Source organism: Mya arenaria, chromosome 16 (assembly GCF_026914265.1).
Source record: "Mya arenaria isolate MELC-2E11 chromosome 16, ASM2691426v1".
Taxonomy (NCBI): domain Eukaryota; kingdom Metazoa; phylum Mollusca; class Bivalvia; order Myida; family Myidae; genus Mya; species Mya arenaria.
This window is the reverse complement of record NC_069137.1, coordinates 40,662,799-40,682,848: the sequence shown is the minus strand read 5'-3', so window position 1 is coordinate 40,682,848 and position 20,050 is coordinate 40,662,799. Positions and strand designations below refer to the sequence as shown.

Genomic DNA, 20,050 nt, shown 5'->3' with positions numbered 1-20,050 from the left:
ATTGTCATGTTACCTGTCTCATGGACCGCAACAGCGAGCAGTTATCATTGTCATGTTACCTGTCTCATTTGCCGCAATAGCGAGCAGTTATCATTGTCATGTTACCTGTCTCATGGACCGCAACAGCGAGCAGTTGTCATTGGATCATATTACCTGTCTCATGGACCGCAACAGCGAGCAGTTATCATTGTCATGTTACCTGTCTCATGGGCCGCAAAAGCGAGCAGTTATCATTTTCATGTTACCTGTCCCATGGACCACAACAGCGAGCAGTTATCATTGTCATGTTACCTGTCTCATGGACAGCAACAGCGAGCAGTTATCATTGGATCACGTTACCTTTCTCATGGACCGCAACAGCGAGCAGTTATCATTGTCATGTTACCTGTCTCATGGACCGCAACAGCGAGCAGTTATCATTGTCATGTTACCTGTCTCATGGACCGCAAAAGCGAGCAGTTATCATTGTCATGTTACCTGTCTTATTGACCGTAACTCTCATGGACCGCAAAAGCGAGTAGTTATCATTGGATCATGTTACCTGTCTCATGGACCGCAACAGCGAGCAGTTATCATTGTCATGTTACCTGTCTCATGGGCCGTAACAGCGAGCAGTTATTATTGTCATGTTACCTGTGTCATGGACCGCAACAGCGAGCAGTTGTCATTGGATCATGTTACCTGTGTCATGGACCGCAACAGCGAGCAGTTGTCATTGGATCATGTTACCTGTCTCATGGGCCGCAAAAGCGAGCAGTTATCATTGGATCATGTTACCTGTCTCATGGACCGCAACTGCGAGCAGTTATCATTGGATCATGCTACCTGTATCATGGACCGCAACAGCGAGCAGTTATCATTGGATCATGTTACCTGTCTCATGGACCGCAACAGCGAGCAGTTATCATCGGATCATTTTACCTGTCTCATGAACCGCAACAGCGAGCAGTTATCATTGCCATGTTACCTGTCTCATCGATCGCAACAGCGAGCAGTTATCATTGGATCATATTACCTGTCTCATGAACCGCAACAGCGAGCAGTTATCATTGTCATGTTACCTGTCTCAGGGGCCGCAAAAGCGAGCAGTTATCATTGTCATGTTACCTGTCTCATGGGCCGCAACAGCGAGCAGTTATAATTGTCATGTTACCTGTCTCATGGGCCGCAAAAGCGAGCAGTTATCATTGTCATGTTACCTGTCTCATGGGCCGCAAAAGCGAACAGTTATCATTGGATCATGTTACCTGTCTCATGGACCGCAACAGCGAGCAGTTATCTTTGTCATGTTACCTGTCTCATGGGCCGTAACAGCGAGCAGTTATCGTTGGATCATGTTACATGTCTCATGGACCACAACAGCGAGCAGTTATCATTAGATCATGTTACCTGTCTCATGGACCGCAACAACGAGCAGTTATCATTGGATCATGTTACCTGTCTCATGGGCCGCAAAAGCGAGCAGTTATCATTGGGTCATGTTACCTGTCTCATGGACCGCAACAGCGAGCAGTTATCATTGTCATATAACCTGTCTCATGGGCCGCAACAGCGAGCATTTATCATCGGATCATGTTACCTCTCTCATGGACCGCAACAGCGAGCAGTTATCATTGCCATGTTACCTGTCTCATGGACCGCAACAGTGAGCAGTTATCATTGGATCATGTTACCTGTCTCATGGACCGCAACAGCGAGCAGTTATCATTGTCATGTTACCTGTCTCATGGGCCGCAACAGCGAGCAGTTATCATTGTCATGTTACCTGTCTCATGGACCACAACAGCGAGCAGTTATCATTGTCATGTTACCTGTCTCATGGGCCGCAACAGCGAGCAGTTATCATTGTCATGTTACCTGTCCCATGGACCAAAACAGCGAGTAGTTATCATTGTCATGTTACCTGTCTCATGGACCACATCAGCGAGCAGTTATCATTGTCATGTTACCTGTCTCATGGGCCGCAACAGCGAGCAGTTATCATTGTCATGTTACCTGTCCCATGGACCAAAACAGCGAGTAGTTATCATTGTCATGTTACCTGTCTCATGGACCGCAACAGCGAGCAGTTATCATTGTCATGTTACCTCTATCATGGACAGCAACAGCGAGCAGTTATCATTGTCATGTTACCTGTCTCATGGGCCGCAACAGCGAGCAGTTATCATTGTCATGTTACCTGTCTCATGGACCGCAACAGCGAGCAGTTATCATTGTCATGTTACCTGTCTCATGGGCCGTAACAGCGAGCAGTTATCATTGTCATATTCCCTGTCTCATGGACCGCAACAGCGAGCAGTTATCATTGTCATGTTACCTGTCTCATGGACAGCAACAGCGAGCAGTTATCATTGTCATGTTACCTGTCTCATGGACCGCAACAGCGAGCAGTTATCATTGTCATGTTACCTGTCTCATGGACCGCAACAGCGAGCAGTTATCATTGTCATGTTACCTGTCTCATGGACCGCAACAGCGAGCAGTTATCATTGTCATGTTACCTGCCTCATCGACCGCAACAGCGAGCAGTTATCATTGTCATGTTACCTGTCTCATGGACCGCAACAGCGAGCAGTTATCATTGTTATGTTACCTGTCTCATGGACCGCAACAGCGAGCAGTTATCATTGTCATGTTACCTGTCTCATGGGCCGCAACAGCGAGCAGTTATCATTGTCATATTACCTGTCTCATGGACCGCAGCAGCGAGCAGTTATCATTGTCATGTTACCTGTCTCATGGGCAGCAAAAGCGAGCAGTTATCATTGTCATGTTACCTGTCTCATGGACCGTAACTCTCATGGACCGCAAAACCGAGCAGTTATCATTGGATCATGTTACCTGTCTCATGGGCCGCAAAAGCGAGCAGTTATCATTGGATCATGTTACCTGTCTCATAGACCGCAACAGCGAGCAGTTATCATTGCCATGTTACCTTTCTCATGGACCGCAACAGCGAGCAGTTATCATTGGATCATGTTACCTGTCCCATGGACCGCGACAGCGAGCAGTTATCATTGTCATGTTACCTGTCTCATGGACCACAACAGCGAGCAGTTATCATTGTCATGTTACCTGTCTCATGGACCGCTACATCGAGCAGTTATCATTGGATCATGTTACCTGTTTCATGGACCGCAACAGCGAGCAGTTATCATTGTCATGTTACCTGTCTCATGGGCCGCAACAGCGAGCAGTTATCATTGTCATTTTACCTGTTTCATGGACCACAACAGCGAGCAGTTATCATTGTCATGTTACCTGTCTCATGGGCCGCAACAGCGAGCAGTTGTCATTGTCATGTTACCTGTCTCATGGGCCGCAACAGCGAGCAGTTATCATTGTCATGTTACCTGTCCCATGGACCACAACAGCGAGCAGTTATCATTTTCATGTTACCTGTCTCATTGGCCGCAACAGCGAGCAGTTATCATTGTCATATTACCTGTCTCATGGGCCGCAACAGCGAGCAGTTATCATTGTCATGTTACCTGTCTCATGGACCACATTAGCGAGCAGTTATCATTGTCATGTTACCTGTCTCATGGACCGCAAAAGCGAGCAGTTATCATTGTCATGTTACCTGTCTCATGGACCGTAACTCTCATGGACCGCAACAGCGAGCAGTTATCATTGTCATGTTACCTGTCTCATGGACCACAACAGCGAGCAGTTATCATTGGATCATGTTACCTGTCTCATGGACCGCAACAGCGAGCAGTTATCATTGTCATGTTACCTGTCTGATGGACCTCAACAGCGAGCAGTTATCATTGAATCATGTTACCTGTCTCATGGACCGCAACAGCGAGCAGTTATCATTGGATCATGTTACCTGTCTCATGGACCGCAACAGCGAGCAGTTATCATTGTCATATTACCTGTCTCATGGGCCGCAACAGGGAGCAGTTATCATCGGATCATGTTACCTGTCTCATGGACCGCAACAGCGAGCAGTTATCATTGTCATGTTACCTGTCTCATGGACCGCAACAGCGAGCAGTTATCATTGTCATGTTACCTGTCTCATGGACCGCAACAGCGAGCAGTTATCATTGTCATGTTACCTGTCTCATGGGTTGCGACAGCGAGCAGTTATCATTGTCATGTTACCTGTCTCATGGGCCGCAAAAGCGAGCAGTTATCATTGCCATTTTACCTGTCTCATGGGTCGCGACAGCGAACAGTTATCATTGTCATATTACCTGTCTCATGGACCGCAACAGCGAGCAGTTATCATTGTCATGTTACCTGTCTCATGGACCGCAACAGCGAGCAGTTATCATTGGATGATGTTATCTGTTTCATGGACCGCAAAAGCAAGCAGTTATCATTGTCATGTTACCTGTCTCATGGGCCGTAACAGCGAGCAGTTATCATTGGATCATGTTACCTGTCTGATGGGCCGCAACAGCGAGCAGTTATCATCGGATCATGTTACCTGTCTCATGGACCGCAACAGCGAGCAGTTATCATTGTCATGTTACCTGTCTCATGGACCGCAACAGCGAGCAGTTATCATTGTCATGTTACCTGTCTCATGGGCCGTAACAGCGAGCAGTTATCATTGGATCATGTTACCTGTCTCATGGGCCGCAACAGCGAGCAGTTATCATTAGATCATGTTATCTGTCTCATGGACCGCAACAGCGAGCAGTTATCATTGTCATGTTACCTGTCTCATGGGCCGCAAAAGCGAGCAGTTATCATTGTCATGTTACCTGTCTCATGGGCTGCAAAAGCGAGCAGTTATCATTGCCATTTTACCTGTATCATGGGTCGCGACAGCGAGCAGTTATCATTGTCATATTACCTGTCTCATGGACCGCAACAGCGAGCAGTTATCATTGTCATGTTACCTGTCTCATGGACCGCAAAAGCGAGCAGTTATCATTGGATCATGTTATCTGTTTCATGGACCGCAAAAGCAAGCAGTTTTCATTTTCTTGTTACACGGCTTATGGACTGTAACCTGAATTTCTAGGTTACCCGTCTCTCGGGCCGCAAATTTAGCAGTTATCATTGTGAATTTGAAAGTAAACTTACTATTGAACGATCGGGTTCTGTTATCAACGTAGAACGTATATCCAGCACCTTGCAGTCTGAAGTTACTGTATACATCGTATCCGCTCGACCCATCATAACCTTCAACATCTATGCGCAGTTCATGGCTTGTTTTGCCAAGCATCTCCTGTATAATCCGTAGACCTGTTTAAAAAAAATCACAGTGAAACTATCAGAAACATCAAAAATATTTTATTTACTTAACGTTCTTTTTTGTCATGTTGGGCCGTTTGTGTAGAACTTTGTTCAAGTTAATATTGGATCCATTTTTCAGAACATTGTTCGAGTTTACAACGTTGTTAATTGGTATATTGTTACCTATCAAATCTGTAATACTCTTAAAGTTTCATGGCTGTATGATCTGCGATAATTGTCACAAATATTGACAAAAGTTTCATGGCTGTATGATCTGCGATACTTGCCACAAATATTGACAAAAGTTTCATGGCTGTATGATCTGCGATACTTGTCACAAATATTGACAAAAAGTTTCATGGCTGTATGATCTGCGATACTTGTCACAAATATTGACAAAAGTTTCATGGCTGTATGATCTGCGATACTTGTCACAAATATTGACAAAAGTTTCATGGCTGTATGATCTGCGATACTTGTCACAAATATTGACAAATGTTTCATGGCTGTATGATCTGCGATACTTGTCACAAATATTGACAAAAGTTTCATGGCTGTATGATCTGCGATACTTGTCACAAATATTGACAAAAGTTTCATGGCTGTATGATCTGCGATACTTGTCACAAATATTGACAAAAGTTTCATGGCTGTATGATCTGCGATACTTGTCACAAATATTGACAAAAGTTTCATGGCTGTATGATCTGCGATACTTGTCACAAATATTGACAAAAGTTTCATGGCTGTATGATCTGCGATACTTGTCACAAATATTGACAAATGTTTCATGGCTGTATGATCTGCGATACTTGTCACAAATATTGACAAAAGTTTCATGGCTGTATGATCTGCGATACTTGTCACAAATATTGACAAAAGTTTCATGGCTGTATGATCTGCGATACTTGTCACAAATATCGACAAATGTTTCATGGCTGTATGATCTGCGATACTTGTCACAAATATCGACAAAAGTTTCATGGCTGTATGATCTGCGATACTTGCCACAAATATCGACAAAAGTTTCATGGCGGTATGATCTGCGATACTTGTCACAAATATCGACAAAAGTTTCATGGCTGTATGATCTGCGATACTTGTCACAAATATCGACAAAAGTTTCATGGCTGTATGATGTGCGATACTTGTCACAAATATCGACAAATGTTTCATGGCTGTATGATCTGCGATACTTGTCACAAATATCGACAAAAGTTTCATGGCGGTATGATCTGCGATACTTGTCACAAATATCGACAAAAGTTTCATGGCTGTATGATCTGCGATACTTGTCACAAATATTGACAAATGTTTCATGGCTGTATGATCTGCGATACTTGTCACAAATATCGACAAATGTTTCATGGCTGTATGATCTGCGATACTTGTCACAAATATCGACAAATGTTTCATGGCTGTATGATCATGGCTGTATGATCTGCGATACTTGTCACAAATATTGACATAACTGATTCAGCTAGGCTAGTACAAAATAAAATACTATTTATCACCTTTAAAACTTAACAACGATACCGTGAACAATGTTGTTAACTTTAAAAAAAGTTCTAAACAATGAACCCAATGTTGTTAACGTCATTCTAGTTAACTTTCAAATAAATTTTCTTCTCTGGAAGTTTAATGGATAATCTTGCTATCTGTTGTATTTTTAACAATATTTGACACCCGTCATCAGGGGGGTATCAATACCATACGCACTCATAATTTTGTTTGAACGAAAGTATAACGCACAAGTCAATTGTTACCACGCCCCCCCCCCCCCCCAGGTCCGGGGGTATACTAGGGCTAGTGGGGAAAATGGGCCATGTTTTACCTTCCATGTGGCCCCGCAGTGCCGAGTGAATACGGTGTTGTTGTTTTTTGCGCCGAAATTAGAAGGGTATGGATGCTCCCGGGGTTCGGAGGCTTTTGGCGGTGATTTAACCAACAGTTTTACCTGGTATTTGCTGGACCAAAAGTACAAGTCCCCGGCTATTCCCTGGACCTAGGGGGGGAGGGGGCGTGGTAACAATTGACTAGTGCATCAATATAATGGGATAAAAAATAGTTGCATATCCATTCGTTGTTAAATAAATATATTTGAACTTAATATACCTAGCCAATATTGTCCCGAGGCGGAACCGAATCCATTTTCATATTCACTAAAATTCCGGTAAAAATCTACGGATCCATCGAGTCTTCGTTGGAAGACCTGGAAATTGCTGAAAAGTGTTAGTCCCGATCGAGTGTTTAAAGTGACACTCTTATTTAAAATCAATGCATACACATGTATAATAAGCAAACATAAATTTTGAGGGACAAAATATTGAACAAGTTACTGTAATGCATTTGTGGAAAATATTTATTACTGATAACAAAATTGTAACAGTGTATTTCATAGCTGGAAACCAAACAATATTAAATGATTGGTGAATGCTAAAAGATTTACTGTGATCTACTATAGTCTCATAAGGTAGAAAAACCGTGTTTTCTGCACAATTCTTTTAAATTAACCTCGGAATCCTTCATAATAACCATTATTTTTGACATTTATTCATCCTTTATGGTAAATTTAAACAATTGTATTGATTGTTATAAATCTTATTTGGAAGTAATAGTGCATCTTTAATGATAAATATAATTCATTTTCTGCACCGAAATCGATGGTATAGAGCATAATTGTTTGTTTCAGATTAAGATATGAAATGTATTCACCATGTGAGGACCAAAATTAATATTTCACGAGCGGCTTATATATTTACTTTTGTTGTAAGTTAAAGTTAAAGTAAGTAACGAAGTTAAATGACGTCATTGCATTTTCTTCCCGGCATTGTATGCGTTTATTTTACTATTTTACAAAAACGGGCAGTTTGGTGGTGTTGAGTTTATTTATACTGGTACTGTTAAAAAGAATTTGTCACCTAATCAAATAGCTTTATCCTAAACATCTGAAGTGATATTTATCCTTGAAATATGATTTAGTTTTATGTTAAACTTCTGTGATATAGCTATTTTAAAGAACTTCAGCAAACCCGTTATATATTACCTTTTAGGACGGGTTTAATGTGCAGTTAACATTAAATATAATCTTATGGAAGCCAGGATTATCTATGCTAACTTTATAATATCACGATTCCAAGTGTCATGCAAATACAACCTGTCATATTTGTTGAATGGATGTTGTAATGTTGTCAGTGTAATGTATATAACAGACCCAAAACGGGATGGTTTAATATAGCTTTATTACATTCATACTCATACGCACACGATCTTGAATCTAATCAATAACTGAACTATCGACATACATGCAACTGTTAGCCAGAGGCGGCTTATCATACACAGAGGCGGGTTTACCAATAGTGGGCTCTGATTGGCCACTACAGATGTAACATGTAATTATGCATTTTTAAAATATAGACATTGCACGAATAAAGCTACTAAAGTTCCTATAAAGAAGACAAAAATAAATAAATAATTTACCGTCCATCCTCCTCCATCGGTTGTCATGTCACAGTATACACTAACAGTTGTGTGTGACCTCCACGTGGTGATGTTGTACACCCCACTTCTATGTATTCCCATTTTGTTTAGCAAATCGTAGCAGCTGTTTACATCTAAGACATTCACGGACACTTTTACAATCATTCTTAATTGATTTTAATCAGGTGAAGCGGTATATATAAACACTTTGACGAGCCTCGGATACCGGTTCAAAACTAACAAATGTAAGTGTCGGCAGCGATGCAAAAGTCGATAAAGGGACCAAAATTTTAAATGTTTTAAAAAATCAACTTCTATTTAGTTTTCAGGTTCAATATTTAAAAAGCATGATTCATATATCCGATGCAACATGAAAAGCTGTAATTAGGAGTTAAGCATTTTTTAAGAAGGAATATTTTATCAGATTTAAAAGAATATGTTTGTGAGTCAAATTTATCTGAACTGCCCAATCAACAATATCAAATGGCTTTAAGTTGATTGCAGCTATTTTAAAAAAAGATATATTATAAGTGGTCAAACAAATATTCTGTCAAATTAGACGGCAGTATACTTCAAATTTGCCAATATATTTATTTGAGTTAATCGGCAGTCAGCCTTTATTGTTATTAATCAGGTGAAGCGGTATATATAAACATTGGCTGGCCAATTTAGTGGGTAGTTTACCAAATACTATGTAAACAACTTAACTTTTAAGATGGTGAGTATGTCCTTAGACACACATAATAAACGGTTATGCGACAGTGTCCGGCGTACCTAACCCCGGCACCCGGGATATCGCCAGAATAGGCCGTATTACGGTGAACCTAACTTCGGCTACCGGAATACCGTCAGAATGGGCCGGAACCCGGCGTACCTATCCCCGGTACCTGGAAAATCGCCAGAATGCGCCGAATTCCGGTGAACCTAACCTCGGCTACTGGATAGTCGCCAGAATGGGCCGGAATCCGGCGTACCTAACCTCGGCTACCGGAATATCGCCAGAATGGACCGGGATCAGGCGAAATCGGCGATCGGAATGGCACCAGAATGGGCCGGATTCCGGCGTACCTTACCTCGGCTACTGGTATATCGCCAGAATGGAGCGGAATCCGGCGTACACGGCAATCGAAATGGCGCCAAAATGGGCCGGAATCCGGCATACCTTACCTCGGCTATTTGAATATCGCCAGAGTGGACCGGAACCCGGCGTACTCGGCGATCGAAATGGCACCAAAATGGTCCGGAATCCAGCGTTCCTTACCTCGGCTACTGGAATATCGCCAGAGAGGACCGGAACCCGGCGTACCTAACCTCGGCTACTAGAATATTGCCAGAATGGACCGGAATCCGGCGTACTCGGCGATCGGAATGGCGCCCAAATGGGCCGGTATCCGGCGTACCTAACCTCGGCTACTGGAATATCGCAAGAATGGACTGGAATCCGGCGTACTCGGCGATCGGTGTGGCAAAGCAATTGGCCGTATTCTGGCAAACCTAACCTCAGCCATGAATACCACCAGAATTGGCCGGGATCCGGCGTACTCGGCAATTAGAATGGCGCCAAAATGGGCCGGAATCCGGCGTACCAAAATGGTTTTGTTACTCTTTCAGTTACTGTATTGGATATTATCTTTCAAAACTGCATAGCATTGTACAACACATAACGTTATGTATAAACACTATGTAGAAAACACAACAACACACGTATGCATGTCGTGTAGTTTACCATTTACTGTGGCGTGTGTCGGAATAGGGGACGTAGCTGCTGTGTGACTGTTTTGGCTACAGTTGTCGGTATTGCATAAAGACGTGTTGCAACATTTAGCGCCGCACACCGGCCCTGAAACTCCAATATCCAACAACTGTCATCGACAAGATCTTGATTTAAAAAATATCAAATACAAGTTGTCATTGCTTTGAGAAGCCATCACAGTTTTATTTTATCTCTTTGTAACACTTTGCTGCACTCTCACAGATTTACCGCTTTGACAACTTCTTTATTGTCTTGAAATGAGCCAATTTCTGCATAAATATCTGCAAACCAGTGATATAAGACTGCTGACAAAATATCAGATTTCAGATATTCATATTTCCGTTCAAAAATTAATTATTTGTGGCTAAAAGCGTTACAAACGGTTTAAGAAAAATGCATAAAACATTAATCTTTGAACTTAAATGAAAATATGCGATCTGATTTTTTGTCAGCACTTTTAAAACACTGGTTTCCATGCATTTTCGCATAAATTGGCTCGTTCCAAAACAAAAAAAATAATAATAAAAAAACGTTGTCAAAACGTTCAATCTGTGACAGTGCAGCGTTAAAGAGATTAGGTACAAAGCATGCTTTATTATAATATTAGTTAAGCATTATTTATTTTTAAAAAATGCGCAGGAAATAAGGATATTTGTACTAAGTCACTCTCGTTGGCACGATGTTGCGCGAGAGTGTGGTCCTGTGATGTGGGGGGAACCCGAGTACCCGGAGAAAACCCACTTGCTTGGCTTGGTGACTACTATCCGAACTCACATGCGCCCAGGCCGGGAATCGAACCCAGGTCGCCTTAGTGTGAAGCGAGTGAGGTAACCACTGCGCTGACCGGACAACATCTATACTAATAATAAGCCCACCCTTGTTCAGATTCATTTTGTTTTTTCCATGATGCATAACAAATATCAATGTATTTAATGAGATAGTGTTTAATATTTACTTCCTTCACACAGCTCTTTATATACCAGTTGAAGTCAAGGATGTCAAGCATTGTAAGTTCGTATTACTTAAACACTTGAAAGTATTACTTAACTTACCCGATGAAAACATCAGAAGGTCATCCCGTTGTGTTTCACACAACTGAAAGGAAAGTGTTTATGAAATAAATATGCAGTATACAAATTGAAGTGAATGAGATATGATACAGACGAAATTTATTTGTGAAGAAAATATGCAGATGTATATATTATAGACCAAATGTGGTTGTGAAGCTAATTTGCAGATGTATACTTGAGAGGTAATACATGTACTGACAAAAAGAGAAACATTTTATTTTGTCTTTAACAGTTTCTTGTCCGAAATAGTGCACTTGAGCGACATTTTTTCGTATTGACATATAAAGTCCACTTGAACGATTTTAGGGAGGGAGGGAGCGGATGCCGGATGCTTCCCCCCCCCCCCCTCACACGTAATATTAGAAATATAGCACACCACTTCGGGCCATATGACATTATAAGGACCGGTCAGGCAGCCCCGAAGGTGAATGGACCGAGGCGTTACTTTCGGGGGCTGACTGGCCGGCCCTTATAATGTCAATTGACCCTCAGTGCTGTGTTATATTTCTAAAATAACACTTTTTAACGAGTGTTAGGATGAATACCAGTTAGTTGTAAGTGCTCTGGTTGATATTCCGGGCTCATGTATATGTACAAACACCTTCGATTTGTAAGTGTCATTGCTTGGTAAGAACATCTTCTCTTTCATGTATTTTTTGGGAACATTGCATTGAGAGAGTTATTGAGGTTTTATAACGGAAGTTAAAGCAACTCTGCACCTGATGATCAATTTGCAAGAAAAAAGGAAAATTGTCGAAAACTGACATAAACATGGTATTAATGTGTACAATGCATTGAAACTTACTAACTGAAGTACCACATAGTTAACAATTTATTTAAGTTTAGCAGTTATTTATTATTTTTCCTATAAAAAAGATAACTGGGTATGTCTACCTAGAAGAATTTATTCTTGCTGCGAGATTGGCTAGTCGATAGCTTAAATATACCACTCATTTCGAGTAAGCCTTCGTAGCACAGTGGATACGACACTTTTAACAATTATGATATCAATGCGTTACACATTCTATTAAAAATTGTCCTGAGCTTCGTTACACAGAGACACTTTTTTGGTGCCAATCTGGTTTACAGTCCCTTTAAGTATACTTAGTAGAGGGAGTAAAAGGGGTGAGGATTAATGAAAATCATATTCCTACCTGAGGTTTTGCACAACGGCTTGTGAACATACTTCTGTGTGTTACGGTTGAGAGGTCTGGGAGCAATTCACATATCTAGCAGAGAAAGATTCAGTTTAAATTGTACTTGTTTTACCAGTGTGTGTATACCACGTGATAAATGACGTCATATATGCTACGTCGGTAGGCAACATTTTGCTTAAAATGAAAACTTAAATCAAAGATAACTTTTCTTTTACTACACCATTTTTAATAAAACGAAGAGCAGTCTCTGCCGCTTAAAGAGCCTCGCATTCGTTTTATTTCCGAAGTTTGATAAGGTAAATAGTTTAATCAAACACTTCGACAAACCTGTTTCCAAAGTAATGTTTTGACAGTGCTCTGTCAGACGGCCGTAAATGGTGAAAAGGTTTGTCGAAGTGTTTGAAGAAACTAAACTCTCAATCAAACTCTGGTAAAAGACCGAAGGCGGGGCTCCTTAAGAGGCGTAGACTGCGCAAATGGTGAAGACATAGTGAAGTCATTTTTGTTTCAAGTCTTCATTCGAAGCAAAATATTGCCTTCCGACGTAGCATTGATGACGTAATTTATCACGTGGTATACACACACTGTCTATGATAACTGTGAATCAGGTAGTTTATACTAAGTCACTCTCGCTAGCATGATTTTGTGCGAGAGTATGGTCTTGTCATTTTGGGGATACCGGTCTGCCTTGAGAAACCCCACTTGTCCGGTTTGGTGACCATCGCCAAACCTCACATACGCCCACGCCGGGAATCGAACCCGGGGCGCATAAGTGAGAAGTTAATGTATTTTTTTTAACTTGCACGGTCTTCAAATATCAGCGAAAATTTTATAACGATATAAAAAGGTTTGGCGTAATATCGTTATAAAGTTTTGTACTACAACATGCGAAATGCAAAATAATTTTAAATACAGTCGAACCCCGGCTGGCTCGAACACGCTTGGCTCGAATTCCCCATTTTCTCGAACAAGATGTAAAGGACCTATTTCTTTATACAAAAGGTAAGTATTGCTGTTTGGCTCGAATTTTCTGAGGTTCGAGGTATTTCGCCGGTCCCTTGGACTTCGACCCAACGGGGTTCGACTGTATATCAAACCTCATCTCGTCCACAGTGCCAAATGTGATTGCAGGCATCCGGATCTTGTAGCTGGTCGCAGGCGAAACATGTTGGTCCTCCCAGCGACTGAGCGCCTGGAAAAGAAATTTTATAAAATCGTGTTTAGTGACATTAGTTTAAACTTTTTTATATGTACAACGATTTTAAACAAGTCATTTGGGTGTCTGGCTAGCGCACTCACTTCTCATTAAAGCGACCCGGGTTCGATTCCCGGCCTGGGCGCATGTGAGTTTGTTTAGTGGACACCAAGCCAGACAAAAAGGTTTTCTTCGGTTCCCCCCACAACACAAGACCACACTCTCGTGCAACATCGTGCAAACGATAGCGACTTTAAACGAAATCATCGTGTATTTTTGGTTGGATTTAAGATCCTTACTGATTATTAAATTTAATGCATACTCTTGTGATCTGCCGTATGTATTTGTATTGAATTTTCAGCTCTACTTGTTAATATAAATATATGAGCGTATCATCAAATACGTCACGTGCAAATGTTGTCGTAATCACGCTGGTAACTTTATCAAACTTCTGAACAATTGGCCCATGGAAATTAAATACCTAGCTTCAGTGTGTGTGTGTGTGTGTGTACCACGTGATAAATTACGTCATAAATGCTACGTCGGAAGGCAATATTTTGCTTAAAATAAAGACTTTAATTTCTTTAACAACATCATTTTAGACAAAACAAACGGCAGTCTAAGCCGCATAAAGAGTCCCGCTATCGTTTTATGACCGAAGTTTTATAAGGTAATTAGTATCATCAAAAAAAAAAACTGTTACCAAAACAATGTTTTGACAGTGTTTCGTCAGACGGCCGTATGGTGAGAAGGTTTGTCGATGTATTTTAAGAAACTAAACTCTCAATCAAACTCTGGTAAAAGACCGAAGACGGGGCTCCGTTAGAGGCGTATACTACGCTAGGTTTCAGTTTGAAAGGGTGAAAAAATAGTGAAGTAATCTTTGTTTAAAGTCTTCTTTCGAAGCAAAGTGTTGTCTTCCGACGTAGCATTTATGACGCAATTTATTACATGATATACACATACTGATCTTGGTCACAAAAGGAGCACGAAAAAATGGAGATGGTAGCTAGCAAGCTTATACAGTCGAACCCTGTTGTCTCCTTTATATCCAGAAAAAAATATATATGAGATGTTATACCAGTTTCTCCACAGAGCTTGGAATTGCAAACATCACCATGGCAACATTGTGAGCAAGCCAATAGGCCTTCTTGAGAATTTCGCCGTCGTCCAATAAGCTGGCTGGTACACATCTATAAATAACATTTTATACGATTATAATGTTAACACAATAATATTGATATGTCCCAAAAGACCGCATGTTTTGATTATTTAATATGGACGTTGGAACACTGATTTTCCGGACAGTTTATGAATTTTATTCTAACTAAATATCAATAAGTTACGTAAACCATTTGTTCATAAAGACGTCCGTATTATTACAGATGTAAAACAAAAGTTTTGTAATATTTTTAGAGACCTCCTCATTTGTAACATATAACATTTGTTTTGAAATTATCGAAATGCAAAGGTCAAGAGTACACTTAAACAAACATTTTTTTCACTAAATCCCTTATAATGATAAAAATGGCATTTAATGGTAGATTTTCTGAATAGCGGGCCAAATGTATGCGAAAGTAAAGCTATTTCGAAAATGACGTCATTGAAATATTGTCTGAGTTCTGTGCGCGCTAACGATTGTTTTTGATGTGAGTATGGGCTAAAATGTCAAGACAGTGGAAAATAACAAATTGACAGTTTCACTGTTTGTGACAGTGTTAACCTCTTTGGATTTCAAGGCAAGACCTTTCCTAACCTGTTTTATAGAAAAGGAATATATAAATGTGGACTCCCTTAACAGTCAATCTTGTTAAGCATCAGCTGAAGTCGACAGTGTTTGCCAAGGGTTGACATGGTGCACTGCTCCATTCAAAGGTCGAATGGGGAGGGGGGGGGGGGGGGCAATAATATGAGATTAGTATTTAAATTAAGATACAAAACAAAAATAATGAAAGCACTGATAGTGCTGAACTCACTCACTCACTCACTCAGTGAGAACTATTGTCAGCTGATGTTTGCTATATATATCGTACATGGAATAAAAGCAGTGAGGAATAATATTCCTTGTTGTATACCTGTGAGTCTCGACAGCCATATTCTCGGCGTATACCAGATGCCGTTGAAAATGCGTCCGAAAAGCATACCTAAAAAGATGCAGATATTTCAAAGATAACGTTACTAATTCAGATAAGAGGACAACATTAAGGAAATGGTCAAAGATCGATATTTAAAAGACCTTGAAAGTACGAGTTATGCTTCTCTATCGCTTTACTATTGTAAAATTATATCCCGCAAATGATTCTTCAAGCTTTTGGTATGCTATTGTAATAAATATAATGCGTAGATGCAAAGCTAGTTCGAATTATACTCATTCAGTGACAGCTTTGTTCGTAAACCACGAGTTTCTACTTTCATAAAGGCAAATAGAATACATCATCACTAGGTCGTATTTTTTTAAAAACTCGACAATAAAACAGGTAAGCGATATACCTCATGCGGGCCGCAAATTTCTATTGTTGTGCATTCCGCTGCTCCAATAGCTGATGAACACTTCAAGCACACGAATGGACAGGCTGTAAATAAAGAAGACATACATTTCTATTGTTGGTGTGATATTATCGATGCCTATCGTAAAATACGTACGCTTTAATTCGTAAGGCGAGTGCTCGTGGATGGAGGATTAGCTTTCGAGACATACAGGCGATCGCTTTCAATCGCTAGCCAACCTTTCGATGTAGTATGTATAGCGCTCTGAATCATGCGTCGGTTGCTCGCGGATGTAGGTTAAGCTTTTTAGACAGGAAGGCGATCGCTTTCATTCGCTTGACTTTTCGAGGTGTATATAAAGCGCTCTAAATTCGAATGCTTGCGGATGTACGTGTTGATTTCGAGACAGAATGCGATCGCTTTTAGTTTGATAGGTGAGCTTTCGAGGTTGTAGGTAAAGCGCTCTGAATCATGAGTCAAGTGCTCGCGGATGTAGGTGTTGATTTCGAGACAGACAAGCGATCGTTTTCAATCGCTAGCCGACCTTCCGAGGTTTATATAGCGCTCTGAATTCGAATGCTTGCGGATGTAGGTTTAGGTTTTCAGACAGAAAAGCGATCGTTTTCAATCGCTAGCCGACCTTTTGAGGTAGGTAAAACGCTCTTAAACATAAGTCAAGTGCTCGCGGATGTAGGTTTAAGTTTCCAGACAGCTTTCGAGAAAGTAGGTATAGCGCTCTGAATCATGAGTCGAGTATTCGCAGATGTAGATTTAAGTTTCGAGACCTACAGGCGAGCAGTTTCATTCGCTAGCCGACCTTTCGACAGTGTAGTTGTAGTACTCTGAATCTTAAGTCGAGCGCTGATGATGAAGTATGAGACATGTTCATCTTTAAAGAACTAACTAGCTAGTGGTTATTACCTTTTTGAACGGAGAAAACCAACACCAAACAACCCCAAAACGCCTTCATTTTCTTCACCTGAAACAATAAGCGTCTAATTGAATAATAAACAAACAGTTGACAAAAATTATTCAAACTATTGAATTGATTTTAAAGCTGCACTCTCACAGATTGACCATTTTTACAACTTTTTTAGTCTTGGAAAGAGCAATTTTTCGCGTATATATATCTGCAAACCAATGATATAAGATTGCTGACAAAAAATCAGATCGTAGATTTTCCGTGCAAAAATTAATGTTTTATGGATAAACTAACGGTTTAAAAAATTGCATAAAACATCAATTTTTGAACTTATATATAAAAATCTGCGATCTGATTTTTTTGTCAGCAGTCTTACATAACTGATTTCCATGGATTTTTGCAAAATTCGCTCGTTCCAAGACAAACAAATAAAAAAGTAAAAAACGTTCAATCTGTGAGATTGCAGCTTTAAATAATGTCTAAATAATTAGATACTCTTCTTTTGCTTAATACAAACATAATTAAGAGTTAGAGTTAAGTGAGTAATACATTTGATTTTATAAATTTAGTTATGTGAAACGACCTACCAATATATTATTCACGGTAACTCGACCAAAACTGTGTCATAAACGGCTATCGTTATCGGTATTCGGCTGATAAGAATGTCGACCCACTCTATGTCAAAATGACGAATATGAACGCGATTAGGTTATCACTAGACCAAAGGAAACTACAGGCCAAATAAACAAATGCTAAGTTGTTTGATATAATATTAACTAAGCCGTTACCTTTACGCACTAGCGTATTCGGGGGGATGGGGGGAGGGGGGAGGGGAGGTGTCCGACGCCTGCCTTAAATCTTCCAAATTCATTGTCAATATCGGACGAAACAAGGAAATATAAAAGGCTAAATGACAAAATGCATAATTTCGGACCAGAAACTGTTTAAATTGTCTTGGCCCTTCTCATCATTTTAAATCATTTAACTTTCGTTTCTGTGGTAGGGGCGGTTGTCAAAACGTTGTGCCCCTATGCCCCCCCCCCCTAACGTCAATTCCTGGAACCGCACCTGCTACGGAATAGAAGTACTATTGCCGGAAACGTTAAAATTTAAGTTTGCTTCAAATCGAATCTGGTTGGAAGAACTTAAATTATACACGAGTAGAGAGATGCAGAAATAAAATAAAATGGTTATACACCAGATTACCTCTCGGTTTATATTCCCCATACTATGGGACAAGCTTCGACAATATCTCTTAGAACTCCATCCGACATATCCCGCTTCCGAAGCCGCACACAGAAGTTGTGTATCTTACACGGATTGGGGAAGGAGGTCACCAATAGAAGGCTCAAACAAGGCTTAAAGATGCACTCTTATTCCCAGTTGAGATTTTTCTCAATTAATACAAATGTTTTAATGTATCAAAACGGATGAATAAATGTCGAATGCAATGGTTTTGATAAAGCATACTGTGTGTATTTTAAAAGAAAGGTGCACAAAACACTGTATGAGACTATAGTAAATCACAGTAAATCTTTTAGCATTCACCAATCATTTAATATGTTTGCGTTTTCAGCTATTAAATACACGGTTACAATCTTGTCGTCAGTATTTTATATTTTTCATAAATGGATTATTTAGTAAGTACGTAAAGGTTTATCACTCAAATTTATTTTTGTTATACATGTGAATGCATTAATTTTGAATAAGAGTGCCACTTTAATCAAAGTCCCAGTTGAATAACAAGGCACTGGAAGCTGTAGAATTATCCAAGCCACAACACTTTATCACAAGAAAACATCATGTTGACCATTGACCCGGCTGTCAAAATGGCGAAGAATTAGAATTAGAATAACCTATAATAACACCACATATTTTTTTCTCTTCAACATATACACTGCTGGTAACTATCAATGTTTGTAATTCTGCGTCGAATCATGTTACGTTTTATGAAAAGAGAGCACCTGTTTCTTGAACTTTCTTCTCTTCCACTCAACTTTGATAAAATGTTAATACTTGAAGTGAAGCACTCTTTTCTTTGTATTAACAACGAAGGGCAGATAACTTTTGTCTTAAGCATATTTATGTTTTAGTTTTGCAAATTAAAAGAGTTTAAAATGTTGGCAGGGGGTTAGGGGGTTACCCCCTAACGAACATTTTAACAATTTCTAGTACAAAATGGTGCATCTTGAACGTATTTGATTACCTCTTTTCTCCGAAATCGACATAAGAAGTGAACTTGTGCGGAGGGGGGGGGGGCGTGCGCCGGGGTGTGCGCCCCCCCCCCCCCTGAATCCCCTTTAGCATAACCTTCTACTCTTTTAAATAAACAAACTTTCAAAATCGGAATACTTGCTCAAATTTCATAAACAACGACAACATGAGTCACGTTTGAAATCCTATCAAGATTAAATTCATAAGGCCAATATATATCAATTGCTAGATTTTCATCCATTCTGTAATGAGGGAGGGGTGGGTGGATGGGAGGGTTTACATTTTATTATATTTCTTCTTAGATGACTGTTTCACCGCTGTCTATGCTCTTTCTTATTGCATATTTCTACATATGTTTCTCGACGAACACCATCGTAATTAAATTCTTCTGTTTTTACATGTGAATGTTTACATCGACACCAGCTGTTATGAATAAACACCGTTCCCAGACATTACCGGACCGATACGCAGATACAGACCCTAGTACAACATTATGCACCAGTCAATTGTAACCACGCCCCCCCCCCCAGGTCCGGGGGTATACCGGGGATAGCCGGGGAAATGGGCCGAGTT

At 40.3% G+C, this 20,050-nt stretch overlaps 2 protein-coding genes across 2 annotated transcripts; both read right to left on the bottom strand.

The window, feature by feature from the left end:
- Nucleotides 1-4,680: 4,680 nt before the first annotated feature.
- On the bottom strand, nt 4,681-8,781 carry LOC128221650 (microfibril-associated glycoprotein 4-like). Its single transcript, XM_052930252.1, has 4 exons — nt 8,680-8,781; nt 7,315-7,411; nt 5,047-5,208; nt 4,681-4,733 (listed from the first exon to the last, which is right to left on the bottom strand). The coding sequence occupies exons 1-4, from the start codon at nt 8,779-8,781 to the stop codon at nt 4,681-4,683; spliced, it is 414 nt and encodes a 137-aa protein (XP_052786212.1).
- Nucleotides 8,782-13,750: 4,969 nt separating this feature from the next.
- LOC128221649 (uncharacterized) lies at nt 13,751-18,685 on the bottom strand. Its single transcript, XM_052930251.1, has 6 exons — nt 18,470-18,685; nt 17,263-17,320; nt 16,345-16,427; nt 15,930-15,998; nt 14,936-15,047; nt 13,751-13,851 (listed from the first exon to the last, which is right to left on the bottom strand). The coding sequence occupies exons 1-6, from the start codon at nt 18,488-18,490 to the stop codon at nt 13,751-13,753; spliced, it is 444 nt and encodes a 147-aa protein (XP_052786211.1). The 5' UTR covers nt 18,491-18,685.
- Between the last annotated feature and the right edge of the window lie 1,365 nt (nt 18,686-20,050).

What these genes read in the sequence shown, in the direction of transcription:
- LOC128221650 (XM_052930252.1), bottom strand. Translation starts at nt 8,781, where the DNA reads ATGGGAATACATAGAAGTGGGGTGTACAACATCACCACGTGGAGGTCA. An exon ending in CCGATGGAGGAGGATGGACG is followed by an intron (nt 7,412 to 8,679) that starts GTAAATTATTTA and finishes AGCAATTTCCAG; the next exon opens with GTCTTCCAACGAAGACTCGA. An exon ending in CTCGGGACAATATTGGCTAG is followed by an intron (nt 5,209 to 7,314) that starts GTATATTAAGTT and finishes TTTTTTAAACAG; the next exon opens with GTCTACGGATTATACAGGAG.
- LOC128221649 (XM_052930251.1), bottom strand. Translation starts at nt 18,490, where the DNA reads ATGGGGAATATAAACCGAGAG. An exon ending in AAATTTGCGGCCCGCATGAG is followed by an intron (nt 15,999 to 16,344) that starts GTATATCGCTTA and finishes GCATCTTTTTAG; the next exon opens with GTATGCTTTTCGGACGCATT. An exon ending in CAAGCTCTGTGGAGAAACTG is followed by an intron (nt 13,852 to 14,935) that starts GTATAACATCTC and finishes TTTCTTTTCCAG; the next exon opens with GCGCTCAGTCGCTGGGAGGA.